This window comes from Octopus sinensis, linkage group LG2 (genome assembly GCF_006345805.1).
Source record: "Octopus sinensis linkage group LG2, ASM634580v1, whole genome shotgun sequence".
Taxonomy (NCBI): Eukaryota; Metazoa; Mollusca; class Cephalopoda; order Octopoda; family Octopodidae; genus Octopus; species Octopus sinensis.
The window spans coordinates 55,954,169-55,973,333 of NC_042998.1; the positions used below are offsets into that span (position 1 = coordinate 55,954,169).

Sequence of the window (19,165 nt, forward strand, 5' to 3'; positions counted from 1 at the left end):
TCATCTCAAAAACTATTCTCAAAAGAGAATGGTTTCATGAAATGACTGTTTCATAAACTGGTTGATTACTTGATCAATTGATCGATCGATTAAGCTTGCACACCATGCATGATATGTAGAGGATAAAGTTCACTGAATTAATTGATACATATGTAAAAAAATATAGTAATATATGAATATTATTCTTCATTATGTTGTGTCTTGAGAGAATCAATACATCAATATCAATAACACGTGTACTAGTTCAATTCCACTTCTTTATCTAGCTTAAAAGTTGCACTCTATGCAGACTTTTAAGCTAGCTTCTACAGAGGGCTAAACTAAGGAGAGCTGAATAGCATGACTGTATGTCTATATATGTCTATAATGACTATATGTCCCAGTGGTGTGTGCTCAGACATTAAGGACGGATGAGAATTAATTCTGTAATGCAACTATTTTGTTGTTCCAGTCCCAAGTTGAATTCCAACTGTTGACCGCTTTGTTCCAAAGTTCTTATCTCAACATAAAATTAATGAAGCAAATGTCGCTTATCTCCCGCTTGATCTCTGACCAAGATGTTGTGAATCAGCCAAGCTTTACCTGCTAGAAATAGCATCCCAAATACTTTTAAATCAGATTCCAATGTTAGATGTTCAAGAACCAAATAAAAGGAAGATTTTCAATCCCGGGATCATCCTGATTCCAAAAAGGGTATAATATGTCTATGTAGAACAAATGTAGACTGGGATACAGGGGTCAGGGGTCCGAACAGACAGAATTAATATATATAGGTAAATATTTATCCAACTAACTAATTACTCATTTGTTTAACTTGTTGGTAAACAGTCAACCCCCTTTTTTCTTTTTTTCCCATAACCTTTTCAGTGACTCGGTCTCCTGCTTTGCTATGGAAGTGAGGCTGTCTTTGCCTGCCTGAGCATTCTTTATTTGATTACTATTATATTTGTGATTAATTTAACTACCTATCAATTGAATATCTTGAGTTTTATAGTTGGCACCTGTCACAAAGTATGAATAATCTATTTGGATTACTATACTCTTTAATGGACATTTTGTTGGCCAAGTTTATCATGTTGTGTGTTAACTGAGGTATTAACCTGGATTTATTCAACCTGTATTTTCCTTCACTACATACATATTGATAATGTGTATATGGGGGGAGCAGTGTGTATATGTGCAGGCATGGCTGAATGTTTAAGAAAGTTGCTTTACAATTGTACAGTTTTGGTTTCAATACTACAACATGGCACAATGGACAAGTCTTCGACTGATCAATAATTTGTGAGTGAAATTTTGTAAACAAATACTATACAAAAAAGTCTGTAAGAAGAGTACAAAAGTGAGGCAGACCACTTAGGGTGGCTCCGTAAATCACCAGATCTCAATATAATTTAACATTTATGATCTATCTTGGAGTAGCAATGGAGAAGCCACTTCCCTCTGCCATCATTGCTGAAAGAGCTAAAGTAGGTTTTTACTTGAAGAATGGCTCAAATTTCCCCTAACAAACCATTCATACCTGTATGAGTCAATTAATCGATTCCTCGTGTGTTAAATTTGTGATTGAAGCCAAAGGTGACCAGCTCCATTATTAAATTATAAAACTTCAATTTAACACTGTTTCCATTATTTTATCTACCTCGTGTGTGGGTGTGTGTATACACAATATATATATATATAATATGAATTAGAGATAAAACCACTATTATGCAACTCAAACAGTGATAGCAATAAACCAATACATAAATAACTAATAATATATATAATTAATAAATATATAATATATATATATATATATTTTCCAAAGAGTATAAAATGAATGAATATAATATAATAATATAATATATATTAGTCATTAATTAAATCTTCACCACCACTACTATTTATCATCATCAACACCAAAGCCAATATAGCCATTACCATTAATAACCTTGAATCGCAGCATCTCTCATTTACTCAAAGTATTATCACTTACACTACACCTGTCGAATCTCCGAATCTCTACAATTCAGAAGGTGGGGGTGTATCATTATGTCTTTAACTGAACCACAGACGATAATTATAACGCGGTGTAATTCATTTTAGTAGTCGCCTACATAAAATGATGATCAAATTGTAAATTCGGTGAATGATGTATGTCGTCTATGTGATCCGTTAGTTTTACACAAGGGTTCGTTGTTTACATACATATACGGCAACTTAACCTTGTTGTAATATACCAAATCGAATTTTTGGAATATTTAAAGATATATATGTTCGTACCGCTCATCATTTATTTTATATTTCCAGTGACCGAATGAAAAGGAATTTAATAAGCTTCTTTTTTAACCCATAAAGCGCTGGGATTTGCACTTATATGGACTGCTGAGCACATTTTATGAAAATGAGACTACTATGCTCACATAAAAAACAACAGATAAATAGTTTAAATATCTTCTTAATGGTGGCAAGTTTTACATCATCTGAAAAGTTATTAGTTGAATTATCAGTCCCGTTGCATTCTGGGGCAGTATCAGAACATTTGAGTGACATTAGAACCCAACAAACGCCCTTGAATCAAATGCATCTATCTGACCCACGATCGTGGCCTGACGACTACAAAATGTTTAACAGTGTTGAACAATGTATTAGATAATGGTAATTAAACTATTATAACCTGATGTATTAGGAGTTTTTGTTGTTGGTTTTTCAATAAAATTTACTGATATATAGGCGCAAGCATTCCTGTGTGGGAAGAAGCTTGCTTCTTAACCTCATGGTTCCGAGTTCAGTTCCACCTTGGGCAAGTGTCTTCTACTATAGCCTCGGACTGACCAAAGCCTTGTAGGTGGATTTGGTAGACGGAAACTGAAACTAAGGTTTATTACATTATTGTATTTTTTTTTAAGTGGGTTGGGGGTAAATGGTGGGGAACGAGAAGAAGTCTTTCCCTATAACGCGCTGAGCAATAATTAATTTCGCTGATATATATGTGTGTGTGTGTGTGTATAAAATAATAAATGCGCCCTTTTAAAGCCTAGCCAGGCTCATGGGCCCGGTTTCCTGGTTTCAATAGCGTATGTGTTCCCCAGCTGGACGGGACGCCAGTCCATCGCAGCGTTACTCATTTTTCGCCAGCTGAGTGGACTGGAGCAATGTGAAATGAAGTGCTTTGCTCAAGAACACAACGCGCCGCCTGGTCCAGGAATCGAAACCACAATCTTACGATCATGATGCTGACACCCTAACCATTAAGCCTCCACACACACACACACACACACACACACACACATATGTATGTATGTATGTATGTATGTATGTATGTATGTATGTATTAACTTTCCCAGATCATGGAAGGAAATACATATTTTGGTGAAATCGAAGTAGAGTGTGACAAAATAAGAAAAAAAATTTGAGAAACATTGGTATATTGTAAATAGAAATATTTCGTATAATGGTGTCTAACCATCCAAGCTACATTGCAAGTATTTGCTACTTAACTAAAGGTAATATCGGTTTCAAATTTTGGCACAATTCCAGCAAGTTCGGGGAAAGGTGCAAGTCGATTATTATATCAGCCCTAGCCGTCAACTGGTATTAACTTTATCGATCCCAAAAGGATGAACGGCAAAGACGACCTCGGCGAAATTTGAACGTGAAGACGGACTAAATTCCGCAAAACATTTTGCCCAGCGTGCTAACGATTCTGTGGTCAATATACAAGTTGAGATCCGTTAACGGAAAAAAAAAGACAGCCTCCTGCGTGTAAGAAAATATGTAGAGAACGAATAGGAAAAAAATGGCGCGACGAACGGTGGGAGGAAGGACTCTCAGAAAATTCACAAAATCCGTTTTTTCCCCCTCATAACTTTTAGGAAAATAGATATATATTGATGAAATTTTATATAAATACCGTTCAAATGACACAGATTACGATTATAAAGAAATTTCTGGGGGAAATGCTTTCCGAAGGGGCGAGGAGAGAATTTCGGAAAATTCATAAGATCCGTTTCAGGAAAATGGATATCTTTTAATGAAATTTTACAGAAATACCTTTCAAACTGCATAAGATTACAATTATTAAGAAATTTATGGGGAAAATGTTTTCCGAAGGGGTGGGGAGAGGACTGTCGGAAAGTTTACACGATTTTTTTTTTTTACATAACTTTCAAGATCTAGTTTAGCGCCCGGTCACCAAAACGAAAAACACCCCAGTCTACTAGGTGTAAAATAACGTGCAGAAAACGAATATGGTAACAAAAATTTGCGCAAGGAGAAGACTTTCGGAAAATTCACACGATCTGATTTTTTTCCTCATAACTTTCAGGAAAATTGATATCTTTTCATGAAATTTTACAGAAACACCTTTCAAACAACGTAGATTACGGTAATAAGGAAATTTGAGGAGAAAATGCTTTCTAAAGGGGTGGGGAGAGGACTCAAAAAGTTCACACGATCCGTTTTTTCCCTGACTTTCAGGATTTAGTTTAGCGTCCGGGCACCAAAACGAAACAAACCAGTCTACTAGGTGTAAAAGAACGTGTAGAGAACGAATATGAGAACAAAAATTTGCGTAAACGAATGGAGGTGGGTGAGTGGCGAGAGGACTTTCGGAAAATTCACACGAACCGATTTTTTTCCTCATAACTTTCAGGAAAATATTTTCCCCACAGATTTCTTTATAATCGTAATCTATGCCGTTTGAAAGGTATTTCTGTAAAATTTCAATAAAAGATATCCATTTTCCTAAAAGTTCTGAGAAAAAGAATCGGATCTTGTGAATTTTCCGAATGTCCTCTCTCTCTCCCCACCCGTTCGTTTGCACAGTTTTTTTGTTTTTTTTTTTCATATTCGTTTTTAGTAAGACTTCTTTTGGAACCACCGCAAAACACCGCCTTTCTTTCCACACACACACCCACATACACACACACATATCGTTTACATATATCGTATACGTAGTTTTTCTCTGCGGTACTAGTTATAAAACGTTTCTTAAATTATCACGAAATGATAGTCTACTTCCTTCGCAATTCAATACCTTTTTTATAGACGTGAATCAGACGAGCGTTATGGAGCGTATACATTATTTCTTTGTATTACTATCTTGTAGTACTAATTAATATTTGCCATACATTATTTCTTTGTATTACTATCTTGTAGTACTAATTAATATTTGCCATTATTTATTTGTTATTGTTGTAATAGAATATACTATTTAAACTGTTATAATAATGTTCATGTTCAACTAATATCACTGCTACAGAATATTGATTTGGATGATATAAAAGCTAACATCTAAAATAGATTAATTACAGAAAATTTTCGTTCTGAAGTAACTTTTTTAAGCGCGTATTTATTTATTTATGTATATTTTTATCATGCTCATTTTTTTTTATGGTGTCCAGATTTTTATGTATACCAAAAGACAAAAAAATATCAGAGATCAAGAATTAACAAAATCGTTGTTATAATTTTTTAACAAAAGTCTTTCTGTTAGAAACTCCTTAAGTTTAGGGGACTTATAAACTCCTTAAGTTTAGGGGACTTGCAGCTGCAGTATTACACACACACACACACACATATATATTGAAAGAAGCAGACGATTGTTCTGTGACGTCATTCGTCATTAAGAACGCTCGTCCAAGATTTAAAAATCACACCATAAAAAATACTGTATGTGGACGAGCGTTCTTAATGACGAATGACGTCACAGAACAATCGTCTGCTTCTTTCAAAAATTCGAAAACGTTTAGTAACTTCAATTAGACAAGCTTTATGGTGAATATAAATTCTTTCGGATCCTTTTTGTTGCTGTCACAGATTTTGAAACTTAAACATTTTAAGAATCTACGACATTTTTGTTTTAATTTTTAAAGTATTCTAATCAGAAGCTTATTACATTTACAGAATTTACAGCCACAGTAATGTGTGTGTGTGTTTTATGCATATGTACATAGATTTGTATATATACATGTATTTGTATGTATATGTACATATGTATGCGTAAATTTATATGTATGTACATATTTGTGCGCGTGTGTAAGGACGAACGTTCTTAATTAGTCACGAAATAATCGTCTACTTTCTTTGCAATTCAAAAACCTTTTTGTACATGTGAATCGAATGAGTTTTATAATGAATGTAATAAATCCCTTATTCATATCGTTACCACCTGGTAGTATTAGTAAATATTGTTTTATTTGTTGTTATAGAATATACTATTATAGTATATTATAGTAACAATGTTGCAGTGTGGGTATTATTAGGTTGTTTCACATGAAATGTCACATTTTTAATTACTTGTTATTTCAGACATTTAAAAACTCAATTATTTATACCTTGCATTTAATCTTGACTCTTTTTCTTTCCCAACAATGTATACAAAATTCGCACCCACAGAGCTTATGAAAATGATAACAACCAAACTATGTTGAGTGATTTTCTCATATGAATAACTGATTTATATTCATTATAAAACTCGTTTGATTCACATATGCAAAAAGGTTTTTGAATTGCAAAGAACGTAGACGATTATTTTGTGACTAATTAAGATGAGTTTAATAATATTAGTTAGTATGTATGTATCATTATTCATTAGTTGTTGTTATTAGACTATTACTTACTACTATTATAATGACAATTATCAGCTTGAGTGATATTACATAGACAAACTGAAATCTAAATGAGATTTATTACAGAAAATTTGCATTCTGAACTTACTCATTTAAAGCACGGATGTTTATTTATTTATTCTGAGCATCTGTGGTGTTTATTGCCCCTGTGCATTTGCTGCACATGAAAGCCATCTTCCCAGTTAATCTTCCTTTGATGTTGCTGCACCTCTTATGTGTCCATAGCTTCAAAAATCTTTTGTGGACATGAACTAGATGAGTTTCATAGCATGAATATGTTATTTTGGTGAGCTGGCAGAATGTTTAAAGCATGAGAAAAATAGATTTGCAGTATTTTTCTCCAGCTCTTTACATTCTGGATTCAAATTCTGTTGAAATCAGCCACATCTTCAATCCCTTCGAAACAATTATTAATAGTCTTAGTTATTACATTTTATTTTCAGTTGTTATTGTTGTTTGGAGTGTCAAAGTTGAGAAACTATGTAGATTAGCAAAGGCTTCTAGTTTGGTGCCTCACTGTTTTGAATTTTTATATGTCACAATCTACTTGGCTACCATTATATTTCTCTTTAGGTTTGATAAAATAATACCACAAAAACATAAAAAAATCTATTCAGTAAGCCATTAAAAAAACAAAGACATCTAATGCTTATCCAAAAGAAACCATTAGTTTAATGTATTAAATAAAGCAACTAATACTTACCACATTAAATCATTACTATTATCTTTCTATGGCTCATTCTTTTTTTTTATATATAATTTCAGATTAAAAAAGAAGATATTATCTATGAACCTATAAGATTCCGCAGACAAACGGTCTGTGACTGCCCACCAGGTATGACAAATTCATTTGTGTGAAAGAAGAGATAATTAATCAAAATGTTTTCTTTTTGCAGTAATTTATGAGGAGCTTACATTAGAAAAGTTTTTTTTTTTTCAGCATTCACAATATTTCATTCTGTATATGTGTATACAAATCTGTTCGAACAGTCATCTCTGAATTTCTGTTCATCTCACAATTTCTACAATTCTTAAAGTCTTCAGTATATTTATGAATTTTTTTTATTAATAATGCACATGCATATTCATATATGTGTATCATCATCATCATCATCATCATCATCATCATTTAACACCTGTTTTCCATGCTGGCTTGACAGAAACTGTCAAGGCCAGGGACCACACCTGGTTCCATAGTCTATTTTCACTTGGTTTCTACAGCTAGATATCCTTCCTAACACCAACCACTTTACAAAGTGTACTGGATGCTTTTTACATGGCACCAGCTCTTATGTGGCACCTTGGTTGTATATATATTTACACACACATTTTCTCTCTTTCACACACACCCATATACATATAGAATACTTGTACTTTTTTTTATTTGTTTGTGTAATGATGGAAAATCTTAAAATGTGAATGCCATTGTGCCACCCATTAATATATTCAAACTATATTGTCTGATGACAATAAGTCTCTTCAAATCCCTCTGAGATTAGTAATACATAGAATAAGAAAAAGAAATTGTTGATTTTATTTAGAAAAAAAAAAGAATTAACTTAGCTGGTTTCATGTTACAAAGTTAGTATTCAAATGAGACACTGCCTGCCAGGCTAAGTGCTCCTCGGAGAATGTCGACTTAATGTAGTACCCCTAAATAGTTTTTTAAAAGTTAATATTTAAATAATCTTTTAAAGGAAATTTGCATTCAGATACTGAAGAATGTATGTACATTTGTTCTGTATTTAAATTAAATTTAGAGAAAGGCCTAGTCTTCAATCCCAAAAAACACTTTTTCATTGGATCTTAGACAACACCAACAAAGTAGTCATGAATGAACGCATGTAGAGGTAGGCTGTACATTTTAACACCCTGCTTAAACACGATTCTGGTGCACACTCCACTTTCTTTGTATGCACAGGGGCAATATAAGAGCATGAACTAGTACTGGTCCCTTTAACATAGTTTTTGTGTGTTATATCTACTGCAAGATTGAAGAGAGCAATGGGGTAGAATGGATTTCAGGTTACATGGAAACCCATTAATATTAGAGGCATTCAGCTGCAATAGGAGTGCCAACACCATCAAAACAAGTGTGGCAATAAATAGCTGTCTGTAATACTATCTTTTAAATATCTGGAGAGCATTCTTTCTGAGGATGGCTGTGTTGACAACAATATCCAGGGCTGCATTAAATAAGCATCAGTTTCTCTTTGAGGACTTTGATGCAAAGTCTTTCAGAATAAGAGTTTTCATTCCTCCATAGAGTTTACCATATTCCAAGTGATCTGTTTGACAGCCTTCTTCTGTAGCCGCAAAACTTGACTTCCATAGTCATAGCATGGTATACTTACACATGAGCTGCCTCCCGTACATCCTGGAAATTACCCAGCATGAGCAGGTACTTCACATTCAAATACTTACAGTGACAAACTGCATAAGTATTGGATTTCATTTGCAGTGGTTGGAACACACATTAGGATCCTAACATTCGGTTACCTTGTAGAGTAGTGTATGGCCAGCTACCACAGTTGAGGATCAGATGAAAATCACTTTGGAGAAGTGATAGATCAAATTTGGAGGATTTTATTGCTGACTATACCATTTGTGTGAAGAAGGTCTTCACATGTTGGATATTGAAAGAATAACCAGAAAACTGGAGAAGACACTAGGTGAGATGCAACCATCATTGTTACAGCTTGTGGGTCCAGAACAGGTCTGTCTAACCATTAAAGATCTCAACATTAAAGGAGTGACTGCTGTTATATCATTTCAATAAACAGCTGAAGGAGAAAATATGTCTGTGCATACTTCATTCATTCATTAATTGTTTCTTTCTGATTAGCATCTTAAAGTTTATAAGAAGTCACCTACTTGCCGGCAAGATTGTAAAAGAAATGCAATCAAAGAAAGATGCTCACATCATCATCCTTTGCACAACCATTTCTGTTTTTAAGAAGGTCTTTCAAATTTGTATTGCCCCAGATATCATGAACGTCTCTCAGAGCAGTGTGTATTTTGAGTACTGGATTTGCAGAATCCTCTTCACTGTTTCATAGATGTCCTTCTTCTCTTGTATTTTTCATACTGTTTACTACATACTGAATTCTACAACAGGGCATGTTTTTTTTATTTTATTCCAAGCAACAATATCTGGTCAGTTATGTTTTAATTTAGTTACTATTTATATTCTTAGGTTTCATTAATGTTATTTTAATCCCTCAGTTTCAATATATTCATCTTGTATTTGCTGTTATTTTTCCCCACTTTCTCTCTTCCAGATTGATTTGCTTGTTACTATACTGCTTTATGGAAAGCTTAATATGTAGGGAATATTCTATCACAGTTGATAATGATGTGGCTAATCCTTCAGTTTTGATTCTGTAATTTGTTAGCTGATGTTTTCTCTTTAGTGTAGAAATAGATTTCTTCCTACTGGATTGCATAGTAGTACAGACAGTGTGAAATGTTATAAATTTGTTGTTAGTCTATGCCCAGTTTTTGGTGTGGTTATTTCCCTCTTTGGTCTGTTTTATCATTTCCACTTCCACTATTCATGTACAACTTTCTCCTTGATTTGATCATTTTGTTCGGTTAGGTTTTCTAGTGTTCCTTGGAGTGAGGTCATTTTTTTTTCTTTATTCTTTCTTCTCTTCAAGTTCATGATCTTATTTTACAATTTTATACAGCATATTATCATGACCTACACATATGTTGCATCTGCAACTGCCAGTAGTCTGTGCAGTGGAAACGCATGTAGGTCATAATATGCTGTATTCATTCTAAAATAAGAGAAGATAAATTTAGGGTATGAACACGTCTCCATATTCTTTATAATTATTACTAATATATACTCCTGATGATATTACCATCCAGTGAAGTAAACACAGAATTAGCCATTGGAAGAATTCACAGAGTTATTGACAACTAATAGTAGTCATAGATGTTAAATACTGATTGATATGGTTAGCTGTAAACTGGACCTTAACTGAGAGCCACCTTGGTATCTGCCCAGGTAATATATCCCTCCAAACTCATGTATATATCGTATCAATCTTCTTCCAGATTCAGTCTACCTATTCTACTATAAAGGCTTTGGTTGGTCCTGGTCTCTAGTGGAAATTACTTACCCCAGGTCCTACACTTTTTGACTGAATCTGAAACTATGATTTTGGGAAACAAAGTTCTTAACCATACAATCATGCCTGTGTATATGTATTGGCACAGTCATGTTTGTTTTGGGAACAAGTTCACTTTCCAATCATGTGATATCAAGTTTGGGCAAGTCTTTTCTGTAATAGCCCTGCACTGGGCATTGTCTTGTGAGTGGGTTTGGTAGATGTAACTGTAAGGAGCTTATTGTGTGTTTGTGTGCTTGTGTGAGTGAGCTCATGTTTCCCTTTCCTCCACATGCTGATTATAAACAATGACTTTAATGATGGTGTATGCTTTCAGTCCAGCACAAAAGCATGTCCGAGCTTTTTGACATGTCTTAGCATGTTGGGTCATCTTTGTAAGGAGCAGTCTTGTCCATGTTATGGCTTTATTTCTAGTTCCCCACATAAACAAGTCCAAACTGTTTATTTCATAGACTGAGAGATTATTACCTCATATGAAGACAAGTGAGGTTGGTGACCCAATGGCCATGCACCTATAGAAAATTCTGCTCCACTATACTTTATTCTGACCCATGCAATCATGGAAAATTTGAAGTTAAAATTATGATAATGACCAAGACAGCTAAGCTCTATCAGAAACATACAATGTATAACTTCTGTATGAAATATATAATTAACAAAAGTTAAGATTCTAAATACCAATTACAGATTTTGCTTCATTGTCCTTATAAACATTAAAATTCAGCAAATATTTTCAAAATATACTCACAACATAGTATCACACTTGAATTTTCTGTAAGAAAATAGTTGTAATTTGAGTAGTCAAATAGCAACAAATGACTTTGTTTTAAAATAATTTTAAAATGCTGGAATAGAAATACGAATACTTTTTTTGTACAAAGATTTAAAACAAACCTATATAATGCTACATTTTACAAAAATGATGCAAAACACTTTCATTTTAATTACAATAAAGTAGATATTTAGGAAATACTTTTACTTCTACCATTAAGCCTATAAATATAAATCATATACAAATGTGATCTGATATGAAAGATAATTGTTTCCATCAGTCATTAACATATCTAGTAATTTATTTCCTACAATTTGTGTATTTCCCATTATGTGTGTGTGCGCACAAGCACAAACACACACACACACAAACACACACACACACAAACACACACACATTACTTAAAAATTGATGATGTTGAAAAAAGTAGAATCACAATATGTAAAAATTTAAATTCACTTAACTATCTCTCTGGATATTTTAAATAGATTATTTAAGAGATATTACTGCATTTAAAATCATAAAGATTTTAATTTCAGGTGTTTTGTTCTTGCTCTTTAGATGTAGAAGTATTATTGTTGTTCTTTAATAGTTTTGTTATTGAAGCAAGTATGGTCATGATGGCTCTTAAGTCATCTATTCAAATACTTACATTTATTGTGTTGTATTGGATAAAGTACATGAATACAAACTATTTCAGACCTAACAGAACTGTAACTAAAGAATAAGAAAGTAAAAATTTGTTATCTAAAATTCTTTTATTCACTTCAGTCATTGAAACACAGCCTTACCAAGGGAATTGCTTTCAAAGGTTTTAGTAAATCATATCAATTTCGGTATGGTACTATCAAAATTTATTTACCAAATTGCCTTTAGATGTGAAGGGACATTACCCAATGCACCACTTTACACAGTTATTCTCAGATACACACACACATGTATGTGTGTGTGTGTGTTTATACTCACACATTTTCTATTCACATAACTACACTACACTTGCTTAAGCTGTAACGAAATGGGCTCAAATTCAGAACCATTTGGGTGTGATGCCTACTTCTTAACCATATGGCCATGGTTATTCACGTGAGGGGATGGAAGGTTGTATGTTACATATTTGTCTGAACAAAGCTAGCATGGAAAAATGGATGTCAGAATTATCAAAATGAATGTATGTATTTATGTATGTGCATAAAGCTCATGATTTATATGCCTTTGATTTTATATTACAATTTGTGAAGAATAGCAGCCATTGGTTACAGATTTCATTTCCAATGGATCACTTATTTGTTCACTGCATTTCACTTAACAACTGGGGAGTATCCACAACTCAGTGAACTTCATTTAAAGAGCAGCAGCTTTTCATTAATATTTACATCATTCTTTAAATAATGTGTAAATACTGTATATATACATCCATACTATAGTAAAGAAAGCTGCTTATCTATAAAATTGGAGTATGTAACTTTTACTAGAAGGAAGCTGTTATCAAATTCTACACTATCTGGAAAATTACTAAAAATTGTAATTTTAATATATTTTTATCAAAATGTGGTTGTTGAATATCTTTTATTATTGAAAATTTCAAGTATAAAGAACTAATTGTGTGTGTGTTAGAGAGAGAGAGAGAGGAAACACACTCTCTCTCTCGCTCTCTCTCTCTCTCTCTCTCTCTCTCTCTCTCTCTAACACACACACACACACACACACACTTACTCACTCACTCACTTGAGTATAGCATGTAACCTGTTATATACTTCTGATAGTTAATTCCTTTGCTGAAATCACTGTTCATGTTATCATAGTTCATATGAATGGGAATACAAAAAATATCATTTCCTATCTCTGTACATAAACTGTGTGTTTATATAGATTATAAATATATATGTCAATGGAAAAGTAATGCAGAACAAATAATATATTATACAATCATATGTATTTCAACCTACATTAAGTTTCTCAATATGATTTTTTCCTGTACATACCATGTGTGCATTCCAATTCTCTATCATGCAAAGTTTAAAAAAATCTTCTGATATATATATATACATGATAAATTGAGGACATTTATGTGGCTACTGAATGAGTGTTATCAGATGAATTTAGGATACAAAGGGAAATTAACCATAACATACCAGAAAAATTACACAAACAGGAAATTGTAAGTGTAAATATTATTTAGCAACTAGCAGAAAACTGCCTTTCTGAAATTTGTTAAAACAATATTTTTTTTAAATGGAATGAAATTTTCTAGAGATATGGGCATAATTTTTAAAAAATATCAGAGGTGAATTTGTTGATATGGATCTTGGGTATGCTATGGGCCTTTGAATATACTCATGTAATCCCTGCTATTTCTACCACACAGAGGTTATATAGAGGATGGGCTACCTTTGAGTTTTTTCCTAAGCAAGAGATTAAGACTGATAAAATAATGAAAGAAATATTTACTGATTTAATGACTGTTGTTAGATGACTGGAAGATACATAGGAAAATAATATGTGACATATTAGAAAAATGAATCAAACAGGTAATTAAATGTGTAAATATTTAGTGACTAACAGAAAACCACCTGGAGGGTGGGTTTTCTGCCAGTATTTAGTAATAAACATGTAAGATAATGGTTGTTAGTTCATGGAGAAAACAAAATATATTCTTGTAGTTTTAGATATTTTATTTTTGATAATGAAGTAACTGGAATACGATGAATCTAGAATGAATTACAGTAATGAAGAAAGCTCATATATTTTTAACATAAATATTTCATGCTTATGTGTAGTAAAGATGTATGCATGTTTATATGTGACAGATTAATGGTGTCTGCATGAATGACAAATCCATTTGTAATTTGAGATGGCCTTTAATTCATATGTGTATGTGACAAATCTACGTATTGCCAAGCTAGTTACGTAATCTGTTTGGGTGACACAGCATTTTTAGAAAAGCTAGATGTGTGTGAATCTGAGCAGTTTATCTCCTGGTTTCTTTCCAACCAATGTAGAAAACAATCTCTGTTTAGCAGTCAAAATTATCTTTTTATTTTCCATGGTTATATTTTGTCACCAGAGCCCCCTCAAGTAGGGAGTTGTTGTTGACTGAAGCATGCATACCCAGGCATAGGTGCTTTATTTGGTTTTCTTTGGAGGAATTTGTCCAGATACTGTTTGAAATTTGTGGAGGTTTTTACTTCATTGATTTGATTTTGGATATTGTTACATAAGGCAGGGTTGGTTGAAGCAAAATAGTGATCACAATATGTTTATATGTCATGTGTAAAATGAAAACCCACCAAGTCATGACAGACATCACAGAGTTGACAAAAACTAAAACAACACACAGCACGGTAAGAATTAGGAATTAAGATGACTTACAGAAAAATCCAGCAGAATGTTGGAATGCAGTCTACTGAACTATATCAGAAAAATGCAATCTCGTTTCAACATAGAGAAGAAACACCATGGGAACATGTTAAAATGCACTTATGGGAATGTGGTGCAATATACTACATCCATGAAAATAGATTGCAAATAGTTTCCAGGACACTAGTAATACATAGACTAAAGAAGAATCACACACCTACTTAAGATTCTTGTTGCTGGACCCAGCTAGTTTGTGAGGTCAATATCTCCAGCAACTATACACAACCCTGCTTCCTATCAATGATAATAAGCATACGAGTCAAAATGTCTCCAGATGTCTACAAGAGTAGAGAAGACTTCCACAGCAGAATCAATGACTGCATCCACTCCCATGATCTTGCAAGTTTTATAAGTTGTACAAGTTGTGGTGAGAATGTAAAGTTTAGTGAAGTCCTGCATCATGCATGTTCACTTGTGAAGATGAACCAAAAGAGCTTTTATCACAAGAAATTGTCATTGCAAACACAGTTTATTAAGGAAAACTATCTCAAGTGCAAATCATCAAGCATAGTGAACATTAAATTAACAGTGCATAGAAACATTTCTTCGGCAAAGCTTTACCCTTTCTCTTTTTGAGCTGGTGAACATCTATTTTTGAGTAAGTAAATACTTTCACTTTCATGGGGCCATGGAAACAAAGAAACACCATCTCTTATTTTAAAATAAGTGATTATGATCAATGGGTAAAAATGAAATTCATCCTCATCATCATCATCGTTTAACGTCCGCTTTCCATGCTAGGATGGTTTGGACGATTTGACTGAGGTCTGGCAAACCAGATGGCTGCACCAGGCTCCAATCTTGATCTGGCAGAGTTTCTACAGCTGGATGCCCTTCCTAACGCCAACCACTCTGAGAGTGTAGTGGGTGCTTTTTATGTGCCACTGGCACGAGGGCCAGTCAGGTGGTACTGGTAACAGCCACGCTCAAATGGTGTTTTTTACATGCCACCTGTACAGGAGCCAGTCCAGCGGCACTGGAACGGCCTCATTTGTGTTTGTGTGAAAGTTTTTGTTGAAGAAAAAAAGCAAATATATGTCTATCTACCTCTCTTTCTCTACTGATATATGCATGTGTGCTTATTGGTGAGTAAATGAGTATGTGGGTATGGAGTGGGGTGAAGTCATACATGAATGTCTTCTTTTCATAAATAGCTGTAAATCACTCTTCTATGTTGAAAATTTTCAGAAGTGAGGAAAAAGGAAAATATATCTATTTATCTATCTACCTATTTCTCTTCCTCTCAAAGACAGAATGCAGATTCAAATGACATGGTTTCTCCCTTTCTTATTATATTGTTGATGAATGTGTGTTGTCATCATACATAAATGGATCAAAATCACTTTTTCTGTGTTGATATTGTAAGAAACAAAATTATTGTGAGGGTCACAAGGACCAGAAATGTACTAGAACTTATTTTAGGTAAAACTTGTATGTTTAAGAGTGTATTATTCAAAATGATTTTGTTAAAACCATGGAAAACACAAGCAACAGACTTTGAATTTTAATGTTATAAAAGATTAGTGTCAAAAACTTTTATAATGGAATGCTTACTATTTGTAAATTATTGATATGCATTTTGATTTTCATTAATCAAAATGTAATTTTGTTAAGTTTTAATCTCAAGCGATCTACAAATTTTGTCACTTAGGGCAAAAATATGATACCTGTAAAAACATTGATTATAATTATTTCATTCCTTTTGCTAAGTTGATATCGTTGATATAAGGTCCTGAAAATAAAAAAAATATCAGTTAACATTCAATTTCTCAAGATTTATCTTTCTACAAATATTCCCTGTCAGTTAAATTAAACCTTATAATGATCATTTACCTTATTATTTTTCAATCGATAATCAAAAGTAAAGTTTATTGAAATCTACAAAATATTCTATTACAATTAATTTTAAACAATTATTTAAAATTGGTACCTTTTGTTGTTAGAAAAGCTTTTCTCTCAAATGAAAAGCATTAACTGAAAATTTAGAAAATACTTTGTTAGCATGCTTTGTTTTTAGTACATATCACTTTCAATTTGTTGAGGCAATGAAGTTTTTTTTTTGGTTGTATCAAGAGCCTTTGATTCTTCCCATTCTGTATATTACAAAGCTGACAGTATAAAGAAGAGTATGTTATTTGTGAACTAATGGAACTGGAATAAATTGGATTTACAGATGAATGAAATTTGATACTGGAGTACTCAATGGACTGTTTTTAATGCATTTTCATGTTTGGAATATCATCACAATTCATATTAAACTTAAATTGAATATTGGATTATCAGAATTCAGGATGTTTACAAAGATGTCTAGGAGTACCAACTAATTGAAACTGGAATAATTCTAAGAAATTATTTCTTAGTTTTGATGCAATTTTAATATATTCTGTTTATCTGATATAAACTTGAAAAAATATCAAAGGATTTACCAATCGATACGATACTGGATTATTACAATAGAATTTATGGATACATTTTGTAGCCTAAATGTTTCATACATAACTCTATTGTTTTGGGAGACATTCAATTTCAATTACTTCTGTTTTTCTCTATATTCTTCTTTCAACATGACAAAGGTAATGTCTAAATTATTGATTACATGGAGTACCTTGATTGCTGTAATTTACAGGTATGTGGTGATATTATTTATTTATCATTTCAGGTTTAGAAGTAAAGTTTTTACAACTTACTTTGTACATCTTTATTGCAAAAGTATATAATTGCAAAAGTATATATTTACAGCAGCTGCATGATATTTTTCTTTTGTGTGCATAATATTGAAATACTTCATTTCATATAAAGTACATTAATTCACTGGTTATACTACAATGTAATAGTTGTGTTCTCTCATAAATATCTCATAACAGAATTCTATAGATGCTGAAAATTATTTAACTATTTCAAATGATTAACTTCAGATAGCCATCAAATTCTACTCTGGTCTATATTCTAAACAGCAAAGAAATATATTTGCCATAAATCTCCACCTGTACTGTTAGAAATTATATTAAGTATTCCATGTCTATTTCTTTATAGGTAATCATAATTTCTACAGAAAATGTAGGGATATATCCTTTAAATTCATGTTTTCCACTCAATTTTTGCTACTAACAATATTTTTGCAAATTTCAGTATCTGCAAATTGTCAACAAAGCAAGTATTTAAAATATTTGTACAGTTAGATTCTTTTATACTGCTGACACCCAACATTGTTACCATTTCTAATTTCTAAGTAAATTTAAATATACATGCATGCGTGTGTGTGCACACACACACACATGATCTTTGATATGTTGGGAGGAAGTTATTGACTGAGATGTATCCAGGTGTGAATGATTTATCCAGATATTATTTGAAGGTTATAGGATCCTTTTCTTCTTTGATTTGGTTTGGAATAATATTAAATAGAGTAGGGCCTGTTGGGGAAAAGTAACAATGTTGCACTGTGGATGTGGTTGTGAATAAATGTATAAGAATAAATGTAGCTTATTTTACACTGAACCACTCTTAAAACCAAAAATTAAATATAACATGTTTAATAAAAGAAATATTATCAACAAAATGTGAAGTTCAATAAACATGTAAATTGATAAATAAACTCTTTAGAATTAGCATAAAAAGTTTCCTGTATAAACATTTAAAAAATATTCTCATTTTCAATTCGAAATATTTTTAGATTAAATTTGCTTAGTACTTAAGCTTCTAATTTAAACACATTCAGAAATCACTCAACCATCTCTTATAAATTGCTTTTAAATCCAACTGTACTTTGCCTATTAGATAAATGGTAATTCTTTGAAAAAACATTCGCTAGATTAAGTACATATGGAGGTTCTATTTGTAAACTATACTTTCACACTCATGAGAAATATTTAGATATGTGGTGATAAATAACAAAGTTTATTTCATTTCAAATAAAAGAAATTTATCAAATGAATTATTAGAACTACCAAAGTTCATTGTTAATTTAGTATGTACATTATCCAGTTAAATATAATAATGTTTTTAAAATTCTATGAATTTCCATTAAAGAGAAGCCTAATTATGCCCTTGGTTACTATTGAAGTTATATAAGTATTATCTATTAGTGTTCTAAAATATAAATTTACACATAATACTTTATAAAATTTTTCAATGGTACAGTCCTGTTTGAAGTGAATTATCATTAAACTCAACCACTGAATAATAAAACCTTTTTGGTTGTCTTTAAGATGGATTTCATCTCT

General features: G+C 32.4%; 1 protein-coding gene across 17 annotated transcripts in view; it reads left to right on the plus strand.

The window, feature by feature from the left end:
* Positions 1-19,165, plus strand: part of LOC115223710 (collagen alpha-1(XXV) chain) — a 242,380-nt gene that overhangs the window by 51,521 nt on the left and 171,694 nt on the right. For all 17 annotated transcript variants that reach the window (XM_036513374.1, XM_036513405.1, XM_029794403.2 and 14 more), the window contains exon 2: positions 7,380-7,449. In XM_036513374.1, the coding sequence (XP_036369267.1) occupies positions 7,380-7,449 (70 nt within the window). The remainder of the gene's footprint in view (positions 1-7,379; positions 7,450-19,165) is intronic.